The sequence below is a fragment of the Stegostoma tigrinum genome, chromosome 20 (genome assembly GCF_030684315.1).
Source record: "Stegostoma tigrinum isolate sSteTig4 chromosome 20, sSteTig4.hap1, whole genome shotgun sequence".
Taxonomy (NCBI): Eukaryota; Metazoa; Chordata; class Chondrichthyes; order Orectolobiformes; family Stegostomatidae; genus Stegostoma; species Stegostoma tigrinum.
Window position 1 is genome coordinate 42111434 of NC_081373.1, and position 18023 is coordinate 42129456.

At 39.7% G+C, this 18023-nt stretch overlaps 1 protein-coding gene across 6 annotated transcripts in view; it reads left to right on the forward strand.

Moving 5' to 3' along the window:
• Window positions 1–18023, forward strand: part of LOC125461768 (exocyst complex component 6-like) — a 179469-nt gene that overhangs the window by 40993 nt on the left and 120453 nt on the right. For all 6 annotated transcript variants that reach the window (XM_048550943.2, XM_048550947.2, XM_048550946.2 and 3 more), the window contains 3 exons: window positions 11887–12091; window positions 13740–13892; window positions 14413–14481. In XM_048550943.2, the coding sequence (XP_048406900.1) occupies window positions 11887–12091; window positions 13740–13892; window positions 14413–14481 (427 nt within the window). The remainder of the gene's footprint in view (window positions 1–11886; window positions 12092–13739; window positions 13893–14412; window positions 14482–18023) is intronic.

Below are 18023 nucleotides of genomic sequence, written 5' to 3' on the forward strand. Positions count from 1 at the left end.
CCACCTCAAGCCGTACCTCCATTTCCCACCTACTAACCTCCATCCTGCCCCCTTGACCTGTCAGTCCTCCCTGGACTGACCTATCGCCTCCCCATCTATACTCTCCTCTCCACCTATCTTCTCCTCTAGCCATCTTCGGTCCTCCTCCTTTTCCCCCCCCCTCCCTATTTATTCCAGTTCCCTCTCCCCATCCCCCTCTCTGATGGGTCTAGGCCTGAAACGTTAGCTTTTGTGCTCCTGAGATGCTGCTTGGCCTGCTGCAATCATCCAGCTTCACACTTTGTTATCAAGGCCAAAAGGTAGTTTGTTTCAGTCTGCAAATTTTTCTATTACGACCTTAATGGTCTAATGATGGGCCTTAGCATGAACACTTAACTGCAGTCTTGTAAATGTGTGTACAGTGGGGTTTTATGTATAATGTCTGTATTCAAGGAAGAATTGTTGATTGTGAAGATTGTGTAGATAGTGGGTGCACTCAAAATAATCATTATTGTGACATTCCATTTCTACATCCATTACTCTTACTCTTCATGATGAATGTTATGCCTTTTGTCTCCGTCTGTCAGACCAAGTTGATACACATGATAAACTTGCCACTGTTGGCAGTTTAAAATGTGAATTATTTTTTTTTATTTTAAAGCGTATGCGTAATTACAACTACACCAACATTGCAACACCTAATCCTGTACTAATGACTTTATGTACCATCAATAAAGTACAGTAAGTGAAGACAAACTTGCTACACTGAAGAGGCTGGACTGTTTAATATTTTTATCAAATACATGTTTTTGTACCAAGTGATGCAACAGACTACAGAATGGTGAAAACTGGCACCTCTTAAATCAGATACAACAAATCACTGTCATGTAAATGGATTAATGATGTCAATAGGAAAAGAAGAGGGAATTGTGATCAAAAGTTCTACAGCGCAACAATTGAAAAACATGCATGTGGAGCATTGCTTTAGTTTGAATGCTACCAACTCTTCCACAGAAGAGACTGCGCAGCCTCGGACATTATCTGGTAAGTCAACTACAGTGCTTTGTAAACATCAGTCCAATATACTAATTGTATGGAAAAAGTTGTCAACAATGTAAACAATTTACATGTAATTAGAGCCTTTCTTTGTGTCTTTAATTGGATTAAACATTAAATTTGGTATTTATAGTTGTCCTATCTAGTGGAAGGTCTCTTTTAATAGAAATATATTATTATCTCTGCAGGTGAAATTTCAACTGATCCTGCCACCTCCTCGGAAGGACCACTGGTTGAGCAGAAGTGAACGTGCAGCTTGAAAATCATGACACATTTGGAAATACAGATGTTTAGTGCAGGGTTTTCTACAAACCCATCTCATGTAAACTGGAAGGCTAAATGGTAGATGAAAGATGGCTATCTTATGAAACTAGCTGGCTGAATAACTTTGTATAGATTTACGAAAGGAGGGTGTGGATCTGATTTTTCAGTCCCACAAAGAATAAATAAAGAAGCAAACAATCAACTGTCTGGACTCACCGTTTGCCATGTTGCCAGGAAGCGAGTCACCATCTGTCCTGGCATGTTGCCATTCAAAGCTTATTTGAATTATTCAACTCCAAAGAGTTTGGAATTATTACTGTATTTTAAACCTGAAAGAAGAGCAAGGTTTTTTAATTGTAATAGGTCATTCTAGCATTATGCAACTTGGGGAAAACTAAGTTTTGAATCTGTTAATTTTTCATAAGCCTAGTAGTGTCCAGAATTGGTGTGACTTCCTTCTATTTCCGTGGATGACGCTTAGAGCCATAACTCATTGTAGTGCTGTGTTTAATTTTTATATTGGCTCTAAGCTTGTGATTTTTGATTAAAATATTTTCCAATTTACTTTTGATCTCCAGTATTTTTCTGGTGCTAATTCTTATGTTCCAGTACATATTCAACAATTCCAAAATTGCCACATCTGAGGCAGGCTGTTTGGGGATTTTTTTTTATAAAGCCTGGAGTTCCGTGGCTTTGGTTTATCAAAATGGAATATGTCCTTAATTTGTAAATCGTTATCTTATCTTTTATGAATGGACTTCATGTCGTCATTATATTTTGCATGTCAGTGCTTTTTATTCTGCTAGAGATGTACTGCATCTTGCTGTATGTCCCATCTTGCATGAAATGAATTTTAGTCTATAACTAATCTGTTTAATTGTTTAAATTTAAATGTTCTAGTAAATAAGGTTTCAATGAATTTTCCTGGATGTGCCTCTTAGTAGATTACTTCCCAGCAAATTTGCAACATAAGTGAAAATTAGACATGATCCTTCAAGATGAAGCAAAAACCAGAAGGTCCTAGGATCTACAAGAAAGTTAATATTAACTTTCCATTAATTGTGGCACTTCACAGTCTGATTTTAGACTTAAATTGGTATCCTTTTTCTCCCCTTGTTTAGTGTTTGCATTTATTAATGGGTGTAATACATGCATGCAATGCTACATGTGCTGTAAAATTATGCTTTTTAATTCCTGTAGCTCTATATATAGTATTAATGAGACCTCAACTTAGTATTTCAGGCTTAATCTCATGAATTTCTGTGGTGACTGCACCATAATTAATCTACTCTAAAGATGTATAACTGTACAAAGCCAGAAAGTTTTAAACTTGTGTTAAAAAGATTTTTTGACATTAATTACTTTGAGGCAAAATGCCTTGGATAAAAATTCAAACATCTTTCAGGAATTTTTCCTTTTTGGTTGTCATGCAAAGGATTTAAGTAGGATACTGGCAAAAGCAGACAGTTTGCCAACTCAGCTACAGAATTTTGTACATCCTTTATCTGGGAGGGTGATAGTCGGTCAGTATTTAAACTAGGGAACCAGAATTTATGGCTAGTTACTTCTTGCTGTGAACCGAAATGCTTGCATGAGGATTTGAGGGTGTTTTGGGTGATAGCGGTCACAGATTAGTACTTGGACCTGGGTACCTTTGCTCATGCTAAAGTTGAATAGAAGTGTTGCCATTATTCTCTAGTTTTTGTTTTAATTTTTTTGCACCTCATGACATGAAAGCCATTTTAAATAAAAATGAGCCTCCAAGCTTGTTGAAGTTGGTTGCTATGTTGCAAGAATGGTAACTGAAGTTTCAAGTATTTATTCAAAAATCAAACCTGGTCAGCAGTTACAGGCAAATTAGCAGAACAGAGACACTGCTGACCTTTTGACTAACCAAACTGCTAGTCTCCATGATTGTCAAGCTGTCTCAACGGTTGCACCTAATCTCTGCAGATTGCTGGCATTGAATTAATCTCATTTAATGGATCAGTTTGCTATTGTCCTGCTCCCATCCTAACTAGGCATAATCAGTGTGCTGTACTATATTTGCACCCCAATCTTAGTGCAGTCAGATTTCTAAGCTCATTGCTGATGAGTACAATGTGCAAAGAGACCCAGCTCTGTTAAGAACCTATGGGTTAATATGTTCACATGCAGAATGCCTTATTAAATACTGAATGAATTTGGGGACTATATTGCCAAAACACAAGTAGCTATTTATTGCACTTGTAGTTAAGGCATAACTTTTGTAGAATTTTGCACTTGTTTCTAAGTGACTCCATATTTCTCATTCAATTAAAAGTCACAAAAAACCACAGATGGAGCTAGGGATCTCAAACTGGCAAAGAGATTCCTCAGAGTTGAAAATAGGTATAAAATTGGAGGAATCCCTCCTAGTAAATATTAAGGAGAAGAAAAATATCCTGAAATTGACCATTAAGCAACCTATGGAGACTATGGAACAAATTTGTGAAGGGAAAAGCAAGGACTGATTAGCAGGAAGAGGGGCTGTTTATAAGACCATCTTATGAATAGATCATTGGAGTCTAGACCACTAAATTGCTGAAGAAAATATTGGACACTGCAATTGGTGGATTGTTCAGCATTGGACTATTGTGGCTTTCAAACACTTCAAAATTGAAGTTTTACATGGTGAGAAAAGTGACTTTTTGAATCCTGGTTCTGGAAGGAATGTTAAAGCTAGAGTTGGGTTCCTTTCTGCTCTTTTTCATGTGAATAATTTATTTCAAATTTGAAATAAACTTATCAAACATGTGCAGCGCTGTGCACTCAGCTGAAATGAATTAGAAAAGGACTAAGGCCCGTTCCCTTGCAGTGAAGTTTGTGTAGTTCAACTATTTCTAAGAGCCAGTGCAAACTTAATGGATGAAATAGCTTCCTTCTGTCATGTAATGATTTGATTTAAGTTGAGGAGTGACTCTGAATTCTGGTCCTCTGACTTTTTCTTTAAACCCTAAGCTCCATAAAATTCCTTTTCTAATAAGGTACAGAGCCGTTGTCCTCTTGTTACTTTTTTTTTCCTGCAACTTTTTCAGTCTTGCTAACTTTATTTTTCTCTTTTGTTTTTGGGATGTGGGCGTTACTGGCTGGCCAGCATTTTTTGCCCATCCTATTTTTACTTTTTTTAATAACTTTTTGATCCAGAGGTGCTGTATGTTTTCATTTATGCTTTATTTCTCCACTTTACATTTAATTGCCTCAATGATTTTTCATGAGTATGATTTCACCTTTTTTTAAAAAAAAACAATTTTAAACCTTTTTGTGACAGGTGATGGAAGTAGTTCAGTCATCTTCAGATGGTATTGTCGTTTGCCTGAACTTCCATGGATTCAAATCGATTGGAATTTCTGTTCCACTGGCAGTTCCGCATAGTGGTTCTATCAAGACACAGCTCTTAAGTTGCTACATGTCCATTTTCGTGGCCTTAAAACTGACATTGCAATTTGGGGGAAAACACCCCAAACAACACCTAAAAGTGAAGGTTTGCTATAACTAGGTGGTTATAGCTAGCCAGAAGAGGACACCTGTGTGTTCAGGGAATTGATGGCACCAGTTGTCTTCATTACCATAGTCAATAATGCTCGCTAGCAAAGTTGGCACTGGCTTTTACCTTTTTTAAAACCTTTTTTAAATGTTTTGATGGCCTTACTATCAGCAACTTGTACTATCACACTGAATGTTGATTGCCAGAAGTTCTTGGAACAATTTCTTTGTTTTGTAGTGGTGAAATGTACCTGAACTCTGTCATGTCTTGTTTAGAATGTGAGACTTGTATTGTGCCCATATAGAATCTTATGAGGAAAAGTCAATTTTTTGAAATGAACACTGACCAGACTGCTAATTCTTGTAACTGTGAGGCGACTTCTGTATGCTCTGTCTCAAACTTCAATTCCAGACTGAATAGCTATGGGGTGGGGAGTTACTTTGCAACACTAACCCCCCCAGACCGCCCAACTACCAACACTTCTCCCTCTTCCCCCCCCCCCCCCCCCCAGATGTTTAAATGCTATTGATAGAATTTACACTTCCTACTGTGGTTTTTTTTTTGACGGCTTACCGAAAACCAGTTCAGACTGTTGCTACTGAATTGGAGCCCAAAAAACGAGACAATAGGTGCAGGAGTAGGCCATTCGGCCCTTCGAGCCAGCACCACCATTCACTATGATCATGGCTGATCATCCACAATCAGTATCCTGTTCCTGCCTTATCCCCATAACCCTTTTTTCCACTAGTCAAACTAGACCTAGTCAAAACCTTCTGAAGAAGGGTTGAGACCCAAAATGTCAGCTTTCCTGCTCCTGCTGCTTGGCCTACTGTGTTCATCCATTATCTCAGATTCTCTAGTATCTGCAATTTGTACTATCTGTAGTCAGAAACCAGTTTGTTCTGAGTAAATGTGAATAACTTGTCCATTATCACTGACTTAGCCAAAATCCCCTCAAATATAGGGAGAAAGTGGTGCACGTTGATGGTGCGGAACAATTTATCCAGAGGCCCGGATTCATTGTCTAGGGTTGTAGGTTCAAGTCCTGGCATGACAGTTGGTGAAATTTAATTCAATTAATAATGCTGTGAAAGTAACCATAATTTATCATAAGTACACACCTGGCTCACTAATTTCACTCTACAACATTAAATTTGCCTTTCTGGTCTGGTAATGTGGTTGATTTTATTTAACTGCCTTCTATGGTTTAACAGACCATTTGGTTCAAGGGGAAATTGAAGGTGGTCAGTAAATGCAGTCAGTAATGGCCACATTCCATGAAAGAATAAAGGAAAATAATGACTACCTTCCTTTCCTTGACCATTAATCCACTCAAATGGGATGTTAATTGGTCAGAGCAGATTTTTGACCAATTGAGAGTTTATGCTGACAAACTTACACATTGCTAGATGCTGGTGTTGTAGCTGTCCTGGGACAGCTTGGTGAGGAGCACACACATCGTTGTACTACAGATGTGATATTGGTAGGGAGCTTAACCTTTTTCACTGTACCTAGATACATTTGAAAATCAAACTTAAAGCCTTTTTGCTGTGTTTAATGTAACAATGGACCAACTGCATTTTAAAAAATAGATTGTGATGCTCAGGATGGTTATTTGCCTTGTATCACTTGGTATTCAAAATTACTACACTTCACTGTTCTTTGCAGACAAAGTAATTATCACCTAATTTGTTTGCTGTATCTAAGGATCATATTGAAAGGCAAATGTTTTTAATTTTTTCTACATCAAAATGCAAATCAATCTCTAGTTGCGTAACTTTCATACTTGATCGTTCCTGGGAAAGCATTATGATCAATGGTAGTGTGTTTTTTTTTAAATGAAAGGTCTAGACCTGCAGAAGCTGTAATATGCTTTCGTTCAATGTAAAACTAGTAACGAAATCTGGAGGTAATACATAAACTTGTCTATCGTCAAAATTAAGTCTGACATAACAATTTGCTAGTATTGGTTAAGGAAGTCACTTAAGTTAGTGGCTTATGATACAATGTATAAATTTATTCATAACTGGTGCCACTGAGCTACTTGGCTAACACTTTTTTTTCATGGAGTTTTCCAAAGGGGATAGTTTTGACAAAGAATACCAATGGTATACCATTTCAAGTTTAGTTAACAGCAAGGCACATTGTTTACCTATTTTTTGTTTTGGGTTTAAGCTTTTTTTTTTCCCTTGAGCCTGTCTTGTCTAACTTTTTTGTATTTCAATGAGATTTTCACTACTTAAACTGAGGAACTATTTCCAGTTGCAATGACAAATTAGTTTGGCTATTGGATTAAAATTTGCACTCAAATCATTGAGTGTCAACATAAGACATTTTACAGCTTTGTACATTTATGATTTTACCATTTTTTTGTTTGTTATCTTATGAGCTGAGTGCCTCATCTTAAATTGTGTATAACAAAAATTTTAAATCTTGACATGCAGTTGATGTAAAATTGAGATCTTTTTATGGGAACAAATGTTGAAAGGCCAAGATCTTGATTTACAGATAAATATAATTTAGAAAAGTTGCAGACTGAATTTGCAAGATTAAGTATTGATCTCAAGTCCAGGGTTTTCCAGATGATCTAACAGTGTGAACATAAGATAATCCATATAATTTGAATAAAATGGGTTATATGAATTCAGTGCTGTTGTAAATATAGCTTCTTCATGGGGTGCATTTTTTTCCGTTGCTCTTTTCAATATGTCATGATGGTATAACCTAACAAATGTGCTATTGTGTTGTACCAGATTCAGTGTCGTTAGACTGAAAGTTCTTTTGAGCTTGAAGCCTCAGTTTATAATTACATCATGTGAGCAGCAATGATAATAAGTGAGTCCAAGTTGTTCAAATATGCTGTTAATACAGCATTGCTGGATAGCCTGATTTTGAGGTACACTTTTACTTGCATAAAATGATTCCTTTTTGGCATTGAAAATGAGAAACTCATCATGTTTGTGCCTTGTTTTTTTGAATCCTTTGAGTTACTTTCTAATTCTAAAGACGACTGCACACCCGAATACTTCGTCCAGTTAGGCAGGATAACAAATTTGGGCAATAATACTTGAGACAATTTTGAACTTTTTATCAATCTTAATCATTATTGTATATTTTATTTTAAAGGATTTGAACTTTTATTTTCAATTATAATGTCAACTTATGGAAGCTGGAATGTTCCAGTGGCACTTAATATTTTACAAATTTTTATGTCATGGTCATGACTGTTTTTATGGCTGAATGGCTTGATATCTTTGAGATAATGGGAACTGCAGATGCTGGAGAATCCGCGATAACAAAGTGTGAAGCTGGATGAACACAGCAGGCCAAGCAGCATCTCGGGAGCACAAAAGCTGACATGTCGGGCCTAGACACTTCTTCAGAAATGGAGGAGGGTTTAAGGGTTCTGAAATAAATAGGGAGAGAGGGGGAGGTGGATCAAAGATGGATAGAGGAGAAGATAGGTGGAGAGGAGACAGACAAGTTAAAGGAGCGGGGATGGAGCTTGTAGAGATGAGTGTAGGTAGGGAGGGGATAAGTCAGTCCAGGGAGGACGGGAGGTCAAGGGGGCGAGATGAGGTTGGTAGGTAGGAAATGGGGGTGTGGCTTGAGGTGGGAGGAGGGGATAGGTGAGGAAGAACAGGTTAGGGAGGCGGGAACGAGCTGGTCTGGTTTTGGGATGCAGTGGGGGTCGGGGAGATTTTGAAGCTTGTGAAATCCACATTGGTGCCATTGGTCCATTGGTGGGAAAATTCTAGAATCCATTGTTAAGGATGAGATTTCTAGATTCTTGGAAGTGCAGCGTCAGATTAGAACAAGTCAGCATGGATTTAGTCAGGGGAGGTCGTGCCTTACAGACCTGTTAGAACTCTTTTGAAGAGGTAACAAGTAGGTTAGACCAGGGAAACCCAGTCGATGTTATCTATCGAGACTTCCAAAAGGTCTTTAAGGTGCCTCATGGGAGGCTGCTGAGTAAGTTGAGGGCCCATGGTGTTTGAGGTGAGCTACTGGCATGGATTGAGGATTGGCTGTCTGACAGAAGGCAAAGAGTTGGGATAAAAGGCTTTTTTTTTGGAATGGCAACCACTGACAAGTGGTGTCCTGCAGGGTTCAATGTTGGGGCCGCAGCTGTTCACTTTATATATTAATCATCTGGATGAAGGGACTGGGGGCATTCTAGCGAAGTTTGCTGAGGATACGAAGATAGGTAGACAGGCAGGTAGTACTGAGGAGGTGGGGAGGCTGCAGAGAGATTTGGACAGTTTAGGAGAGTGGTTCAGGAAATGGCTGATGAAATTCAGTGTGAGCAAATGTGAGGTTTTGCACTTAAGGAAAAAGAATACAGGCACAGACTATTTTCTAAACAGTGAGCAAATTCATAAAGCCCAAGTACAAAGGGATCTGGGAGTGCTAGTGCAGGATTCTCCTAAAGGTTAGCTTGCAGGTTGAGTGCCTGATTTAAGAAAATGAATAATGTTGTCATTTATGGAGGGTTGGAATATAAAAGCAGTGGTGTGCTTTTGAGACTTTACACAGCCTTAGTTAGGCCCCATTTAGAATACTGTGTCCAGTTTTGGGCCCCACATCTCAGGAAGGACATACTGGCACTCCAGCTGAGATTCTCACAGACAATCCCTGGAATGGTAGGCCTAGCGTATGAAGAATGGCTGAGGATTCTGGGATTGTATTCATTTGAAGGGAGCTCTAATAGAAACATACAAGATACTGAATGGCTTCAAAAGGGTGGATGCTGGGAGGTTGTTTCCGTCAGGCAGAGACTACGACCATGGGCACAGCCTTAGGATTGGAGGGGGCAGATTTAGAACTGAAATGAGACATTTCTTCATCTAGAGTGTGGTGGCCCTGTGGACCTCACTGCCACGGAGCGCAGTGGAGGCCTGAACATTCAATCTTCGAGGCAGAGATTGATAATTTCTTGATCTCGCAAGGAATCAAGGGCTGTGGGGGAGAGTGGGTAAGTGGAGTTGAAATGCCCATCAGCCATGATTAAATGGCAGAGTGGACTGGATGATCCGAACAACCTTACTTCCACTCCTATCTCTTATGGTGTTATGGCCGCAGGGTTCCCAAGCAGAATGAGTTGCTGTTCCTGCAACCTTTTGGGTGGCATCAGTGTAGCACTGCAGGAGGCCCAGGATGGACATGCCATCCAAGGAGTGGGAGCGGGAGTTGAAATGGGTCGCAACTGGGAGGTACAGTTGTTTATTGCGAACAGTGTAGGCGCTCTGCAAAGCGGTCCCTAAGTCTCTGCTTGGTTTCGCCAATGTAGAGGCGGCCATGATGGGTACAGCGGATGCAGTGTACCACATTAACAGATGTGCAGGTGAACATCTGCTTGATGTGGAAAGTCGTCTTGGCTCGTATGATGGTGAGGGAGGAGGTATGGGGGCAGGTTTAGCACTTCCTGCAGTTGCAGGGAAAAGTGCCAAGTGTGGTGGGGTTGAAGAGGGGTGTGGAGCAGACCAGGGAGTCACGGAGCGAGTGGTCTTTCCGGAAGGCAGACAAGGGTGGGGAAGGGAAAATGTTTTTTGGGTGAGATTGCAGATGGCGGAAGTGTCGGAGGATGATGCATTGTATACAGAGGTTGTGGGGTGGTACGTGAGGACAAGGGGAATTCTCTTGCTTTTGGTGGATGCAGGGATGGGGTGAGGGGCATGAGTTGCAGGAAATGAAGGAGACATGGTCAAGGATGTTCTCTACCACTGCGGGGTAGTTGCGGTCCTTGAAAAACAAGACGTCTGAGATCTACGGGAGTGGAATGCCTCATCCTGGGAGCAGATGCTGCGGAGGCAAAGGAGTTGGGAATAGGGGATGGAATTTTTGCAGGAATCATAGGACCCACGAAGACTTTCCACATCAAGCAGATGTTCACCTGCACATCTGTTAATGTGGTACACTGTATCCACTGTACCCGTTGTGGCCTCCTTTACATCGGGGAAACCAAGCGGAGACTTGGGGACCGCTTTGCAGAACACTTACGCTCGGTTCGCAATAAGTAACTGCACCTCCTAGTCGCGAAGCATTCCAACTCCCCCCTCCCATTCCTTAGACGACATGTCCATCCTGGGCCTCCTGCAGTGCTACAACGATGCCACCCAAAGGTTGCAGGAACAGCAACTCCTTCCGCTTGGGGACCTTCCAGTCCAGTGGTATCAGTATGGATTTCACGAGCTTCAAAATCTCCCCTCTTTCTCCACCCCCGCCCCCCCACCACCAACTGCATCCCAAAATCAGGCCAGCTTGTTCCTACCTCCCTAACCTGTTCTTCCTCTCACCTATCCCGCTTGTCCCACCTCAAGCCACACCCCCATTTCCTCCCTACTAACCTCTTCCCGTCCCCTTGACCTGTCCGTCCTCCCCGGACTGACCTATCCCCTCTACCTCCCCGCTACACTTACCTCTATTGCCTCCATCCCTGCCTCTTTAGCCTGTTGCCTGTCGCCTGTCTCCTCTCCACCTATCTTCCTCTCCTATCCATTTTCGATCCGCCTCTCCCCATTTCCCCCGCCCCGCTTTCTGATGAAGGGCCTAGGCTCGAAATGTCAGCTTTTGTGCTGCTTGGCCTGCTGTGTTCATCGAACTGCACACTTTGTTATCTTGGTTTGATATCTTTGCTAGGATTTCTCACTTAAGACAGCAAAAGTGAAGAGAACTTGCTAATTTTTAAGAAATTCTTTTGTTGCAACTGAAAGCATGAGTTCTTGAATATTATGTATTGATTTTTATGATGAAATGAACTGAAACAAGTAGGCAGTTCATACACGCTTTGAAGAAGATCGATTGGGATAATTATCAAAACACTTAAAGAATTTCAAAACAAACAGGGTCAGGCTCCATCAGATGAGGAAAAATCATGGTTACTGATCTTCAAATGATACCTGAAAGTGGATGGCAATAGGGGGAAAATGGGGAGGTTTGATAGCAAAATGCTTAGGAACGCTAGGGCCTGTTTTCTAATTGTTTTAATTTTGACTTTTTTTTTTATTTGATTCATAGTGGATTTTTTAAAATTCTATTTTGGAGTAACAAATGTGATTTGATTCATATTTCTTTTCCCCCAGATATTATTCTGCTTTGAAAACTATGGAACTTCTAGAAAATACCTATCTTCCGCAGGTTTATCAATATCGCTTCTGTCAGATCATGACTGAAAATATTCCCCGGCTGCGAGAAGAAATCAAGGAAATTTCCATGTCAGATTTGAAAGATTTCCTGGAAAGTATTCGGAAACATTCTGATAAAATAGGAGAGATGGCCATGAAACAAGTGAGGAACAAAAATTTAGTTTATTTCTAAAGTGTTTGTTCTTAAGAAAAGCATAACATCTAATTTTCTGTTCACTGTAATTGCGTAATGTGGCTTATATAAGCTTGCATACTAAAATTCAGGCTAAGCAATTCCATGGTTAAATGTAATTACTGCAGACAAGCTTTTTTTGTTCCCTGATCTTTGTTCAGCTGTCTAGCTGAAGCTAGATCCCAGTAGTTCTCTTGAATGTTTCTTGCATGTGATTTATGCAGTTTTGTTTTCCTGAGAGGTGGGGGAAACAAGCGGGCATGTATGAATAAGCAGCGAGAACAGGATCTTTCTTTGATCTGACACTTTGCTGATATGCCAGGTTTTCACAATATTCAGCTGGATGAGCCTCTAAGAATAGTGACACTTGCAACTGAATCTTGGTGACCAGTCTAATGGAAATTCGATTTGGGGCAAAGATTTGAGTTCAGATCAGTCTTCTATCTAAATTTAGAGAGGTTTTGGCATTTTGTACACTAACTAACTTTTTTTTTGCTATATTTTATACATATATAGCAGTTTATTTTTGGTTTAAAATAGTTCTTTGATCAAATTCCCTTTCAAATGAAGGAAACCATGGTACCTAACTGAGGAAGTTTTCGGTTGTCGTTAAATTGCTTTTTATAAAAGTGAGCATTGATAATCATTCTCGAGGTACATGAGTTGAGGAGGTAAATGTTCTCGGGAGAGTGCTTCTGTGCTTTTAATGAAACGGTTCATCTCCTGTACACTTTTTCAGCCTGTATGTATGTTTTCGCTCCTAGCAAGTCAGATTCTCCCTCTTGGTAGGGGGTTAACTGAAGAGTACCTCAAAGTTCCCTAAATATGTAGCTATCACCTGAGGCATTTGTAGATGGATTATCATTCAAGAGCAAATGAATGTCTAAGTGTTTGAATACAGTTGAGAAAATTAATACTCAGCCATGAGGTACTAGATTTTTGATTCCATCAGATGACACCAGGTTATAGTCCAACAGGTTTATTTGAAATCACCAGCTTTTGGAGCGCTTCACCTGACAAAGGAGCAGTGCCCCAAAAGCTTGTGGTTCCAAGTAAACCTGTTGGACTATAATCTGGTGTCATGTGACTTATAACTTTGTCCACCCCAATCCAATACCAGCAACTCATCAACCTAGATTTGAGTTTCATTTTAGCAGTGGTTTGACATGCACGTTGCGGTGTATGTTCTTCCTGACAACTCACTTAAATGGCTTTTAAAATTGACTTGTCAGAGTCGTTTGACTACATTTAGATGCTGATTTCCTGTTTTTTTGAGGAAGAGCTAAGACTTAAAACAGTTATCTCGGACAGGACGTTACTTCTAATTTTTTTCAATGTACTATTCATTTGAAATGTTTTAAGACTCTTGTTTTATCTTGGCAGATGACAAGTGACATGTCTGTCTAGTCTGCTAAACTTAGTATCAGTTTAATTTTTAGGAAAGCTAGATCGCGAGATGAAGAATTTCAAGTGTGGGTAACTTATCTGTAATGCCGCATGGTGTCCGATCAATAAAACTTTGGAGTGTCTTATTTAAATATTTAACTGTGTGAATGAAGCAGTTCCTCAAAGCGCACATATTTGGAATCTTTCAAATTGACGTTGTATTGATCCACAGTCTCAACAACAGAGAATTTTTAATAGTGTTGTGAAGAAGCAAACCAATACCAGCCATGAAAGGAAGTTATACATTGCCAATAGTATGGATTCTGACCACATGGATGAAGCCAGGTTAGAACAGTTCCACGATGAAGAAGAATATGAAGAGGAGGTAATTTTGAGAATTGTTCCTTATTTAGACTGTAAATGTAGTGGCTAATTTGTGACGAAGTATATTTTGTGATCTGAAAATGCAATTTTTAACTATTTACTACTTTCTATTCTGCACGAAGATAAATATTTGAGGGTATAGGATGCCTAGTGTAAGAATTTGTGATGGCTGTTCTTTTCTGAGTTCTATGAGCAACGAGAGTTGTAGGTCTATCTTAATTCATTAAATGCTCATCTAAGATCAAACGTAACGTGCTGATTTAAGTAGTACTTTTGCATAAAGTATGGTTTAATTCTGTGATGGGAGCATGAGACTCCTACTGTTCCCATTAAGGAGCTGACTACAGATCTTCCTGGGCATCTTGATTGGATAACTGTGCTAATGTCAAGAATGTGATCTAAAGTGTGTTGAACATTTTTATTGTTTAAAAGTTAGTCAAAAATTAATTTTCTGCTGGCAAAATAACTTTTTACTAGTGCAGTTGGATGTTTGGCTTAAAGCTTTGGTATGTACTCAACAGGTTCTTACTGCCCAGGATCTGGTGGATTTTTCTCCTGTTTACAGATGTCTGCATATCTACACCATTTTGGTAAGAGTTTTTTCCAAATTTGAATATTTGTTTAAACCTGATTTTATTCATTTTTATGTTGTACAGAAAGGGTTTTGGCTATTATTAATTGTCTTAGTCAAGGTTAAGTACATTAGTAGTGGAGGGTATTAATTGGATACTTGAGAACATGGTAAGATACACTGACACAAGAACAGTGTGCAGACAGGAGATAACCAATTATGCTTCAGTCTGAATAAATCCTACTCCAAATGTCACACACCTGATCCTGTACTGAAATCTGACTTGATGGATTTTGGATTTTGTTTTGGTTTCAATGAGATGGCCTCTCATTGAAACATAAGGATGGAATATCGCACATTTAGTCTTTATGATAAAATGGTAGTTTTTTAAACAAAAAAAAACTTGAACCAACCAAACTCTTGCGAAGATTTTGAAACATGCAGTAATATGTAATCCCATAAATCCCCAAAACTTTTGGGATCTGTAAAGTACCCCATACAGTAGCCAAAAGCACCAACTGTATAATCTTTCTCCAAATACCTCCTAAGTTTAACTCAACTGTTATTTCAACTCTGTCTTGGAAATACAATAGCTGTATCCTGGAGCTGATATACACCTGAGTTTAAATGTTCCTAGTTTCAAATACTACTTCAGGGTTTTATCAAAATGCTTCTGGTCTGAGACAATTACAAAATTCCCTTGCTGCATCTACCTTTCTTAGGGCGTGCTTTATAATATCAATTTTCACCCAAGAACTTTGATAGGAGTGTGTCGAAATTAGTCCTCTTTCCAAAAAAAAGCTTTTTTTAAGAAACTTCCAAGTAATGAGAGTTTTTCCTCCAGCTTAATTTCCAGAAATTTCTAGCAGAAACATTGATACATAATTGTATCACCTTGGTCATTAGTCATTTCTTCTAACAGGTGCAAAAATCCATTTGGTCTGAAAGCTACTTGTGTATCAAATTGGTTTTAAACTAAATCACCATGTGTACAGAAATATTTGCAAGTTAACTATTAAGTCCTCCAGATGCACAGAAAAGTCCACTTGTCTGATTCAAATGTCCAAATGTAAGATGTAATTAACACATACCTAAACATACATACATTGCAGCATGGACCACCTGAAAATCATCAAGCAGGGATTCATTATTCCACTGACATCAGATCTTTGGAACCATGAAGGTGCTGGGTCCCTGTTATACAAGTGAGCACTAGGTCTGATTTGTTTTTTAACAAGATTATATCACTAAGTCTCTGCTTATTTGAGAAACCCTAATGTATGGTTTAGAAGGGGTGGACGCTAGGAAGTTGTTTCCTTTAGGTGGGGAGGCTAGGACCCATGGGCACAGTCTTAAAATTAGAGGGGGTAAATTTAAAGCTGAAATGAGACGACATTTCTTCAGCCAATGAGTGATGGGCTTGTGGAATTCATTGCCGCAGAGTGCAGTGGAGGCCAGGACATTGGATGCCTTCAAGGCAGAGATCGACAAATTCTTGATCTCAAAAGGAATCAAGGGCTACGGGGAGAGTGCAGGGAAGTGGAGTTGAAATGCCCATCAGCCATGATTTAAATGGCGAAGTGGACTTGATGGGCTGAATGGCCTTACTTCCACTCCTATGTCTTATGGTCTTAAGTGAGATGGAAAATTCATAAATGCGGAAAAGACAAACTGCACTCAGCTTAGAGTAATGTTCTAAAATACTAAAGATTTTAAAGCAGGAAGGTAGAGTAATGGGAATACTCAAACTATCTCTATAACTCTGTACAGCCAATTTTGTAGATTTCCCCCCCCCCCCCCCCCCGCCACCCCGGCCCCCAGCTGACTTTGTTTTAAATTCCTTGATGTTTGTGTATCAAGTGTACTACTTTATCTCAGTTAAGAGGCTCCTATTTCAAATATGTCCCTGTCTTGATATAAAAATATTTTGCATTTGCATCACTTTATCATAAACCCTTACTTCCCGTTGTCACATTTTGCCTAAATCTTGTCAGTTTCTATTATAAGAACCAGGAGCAGGAGTAGGCCATCTGGCCCCTCAAGCCTGCCCCACCATTTAATAAGATCATGGCTAATCTTTGAGACTCACTCCACTTATCCACCCACTCACCATAATCCTTAATTCCTTTTAGTGTTCAAAAATTTATCTAGCCTTGCCTTAAAAACATTCAGTGAGGTAGCTTCAACCACTTCACTGGGCTGGGAATTCCACAGATTCACAACCCTTTGGGTGAAGACGTTCCTCCTGACCTCAGTCCTACATCAGCTTCCCTTTTGTTTTGAGGCGATGCCCGCTAGCCCTAATTTCACCTGCTAGTGGAAACAACTTCCCTGCCTCCACCTTATTTATTCCCTATTATAAAATCATGGATTCAAGCCACTTCTGTGTCTGATGTTTTTTAATGTTAATAATTCTCCCCCAGTATCCAAAGAGCTATTTGCTCAGCCTTGAGTATACAGTTCTGAAGCAAGATTGTTGACCATGAAAATTTAACTCTATCTCTGCATGGGCTGTTTGACCACTTGAGTTTTCCCAGCAGCTCTTATTCATTCTTGTGCTCCAGAACTAGCTATGTCCTTAGTCAGGTTGAGCCAGTACAATTACAACACCTAGAACAATGAAGAAAATTCACCACATTTGTCTGTATCCAGGACATATCTAATCTGGCAAATTGCCACCCACAGTATATGCCCAGTAACAAAATGATGGAAGGTGATTTTAGTATTAGACATGAGCACTTACTCAGGAATACCCTGTTTACTGTGATCAGAGATAATGGGAACTGCAGATACTGGAGAATCCAAGATAACAAGGTGTGGGGCTGGATGAACACAGCAGGCTAAGCAGCATCTTAAGATTTGATTCCAGATCACTATACAGCTTTGGCCCAAGCATGGGGAAAATAGCCAAATACCAAAGGTGAGAATAGAATCACTGACCTTGATGTCCAGGCTGTATTTGATGGAATGTGGCGTCAAGGAGTCCTAGTCAATTAAAATCTAATAATTGGAGGTGCTTCTTGAGCAGCCATTCCGACCATAAAGGAAAGTGTCTGTGGTTGTAGGAGGTCAAACATCTCTATATCTCGGCATGAGTTCTTGGGCCGTCCTGCAGACCTAACAATCTTCAGTTACTCCATCAATAACTGAAGTGGAGATGTTTGCACAATGTTTGACATCCTAACTCTGTGGGAAACAGTTTGCAGCTGCACAACATTCCTTTGGGCTGATAAGTGCAAGTAATATCTGCCATGTGGAAATGGTCCAGCTCCAACAAAAGAGCATCTAATCATCTGTTATTCAGAGGCATTAGCATAATTGAATTTCCCCCATGCCAACACGCTGGGAATTACCACTGGCCACAAATTTAATTGAACTAAATGCAAACTGTTAACTACACTAGTAGGTAAGAGGCTGGCGAAACCTGCATTATCGCACCAGTCCACCATCTATATGGCTCAAGTGTGGAGTGTGTTGGAATTCACCCTTGTCCCCTGGATCAGTACAGCTGCAACAGTACCCCTAGCTTGACAAAGCAGTTTGTTTGATTCACACACCATC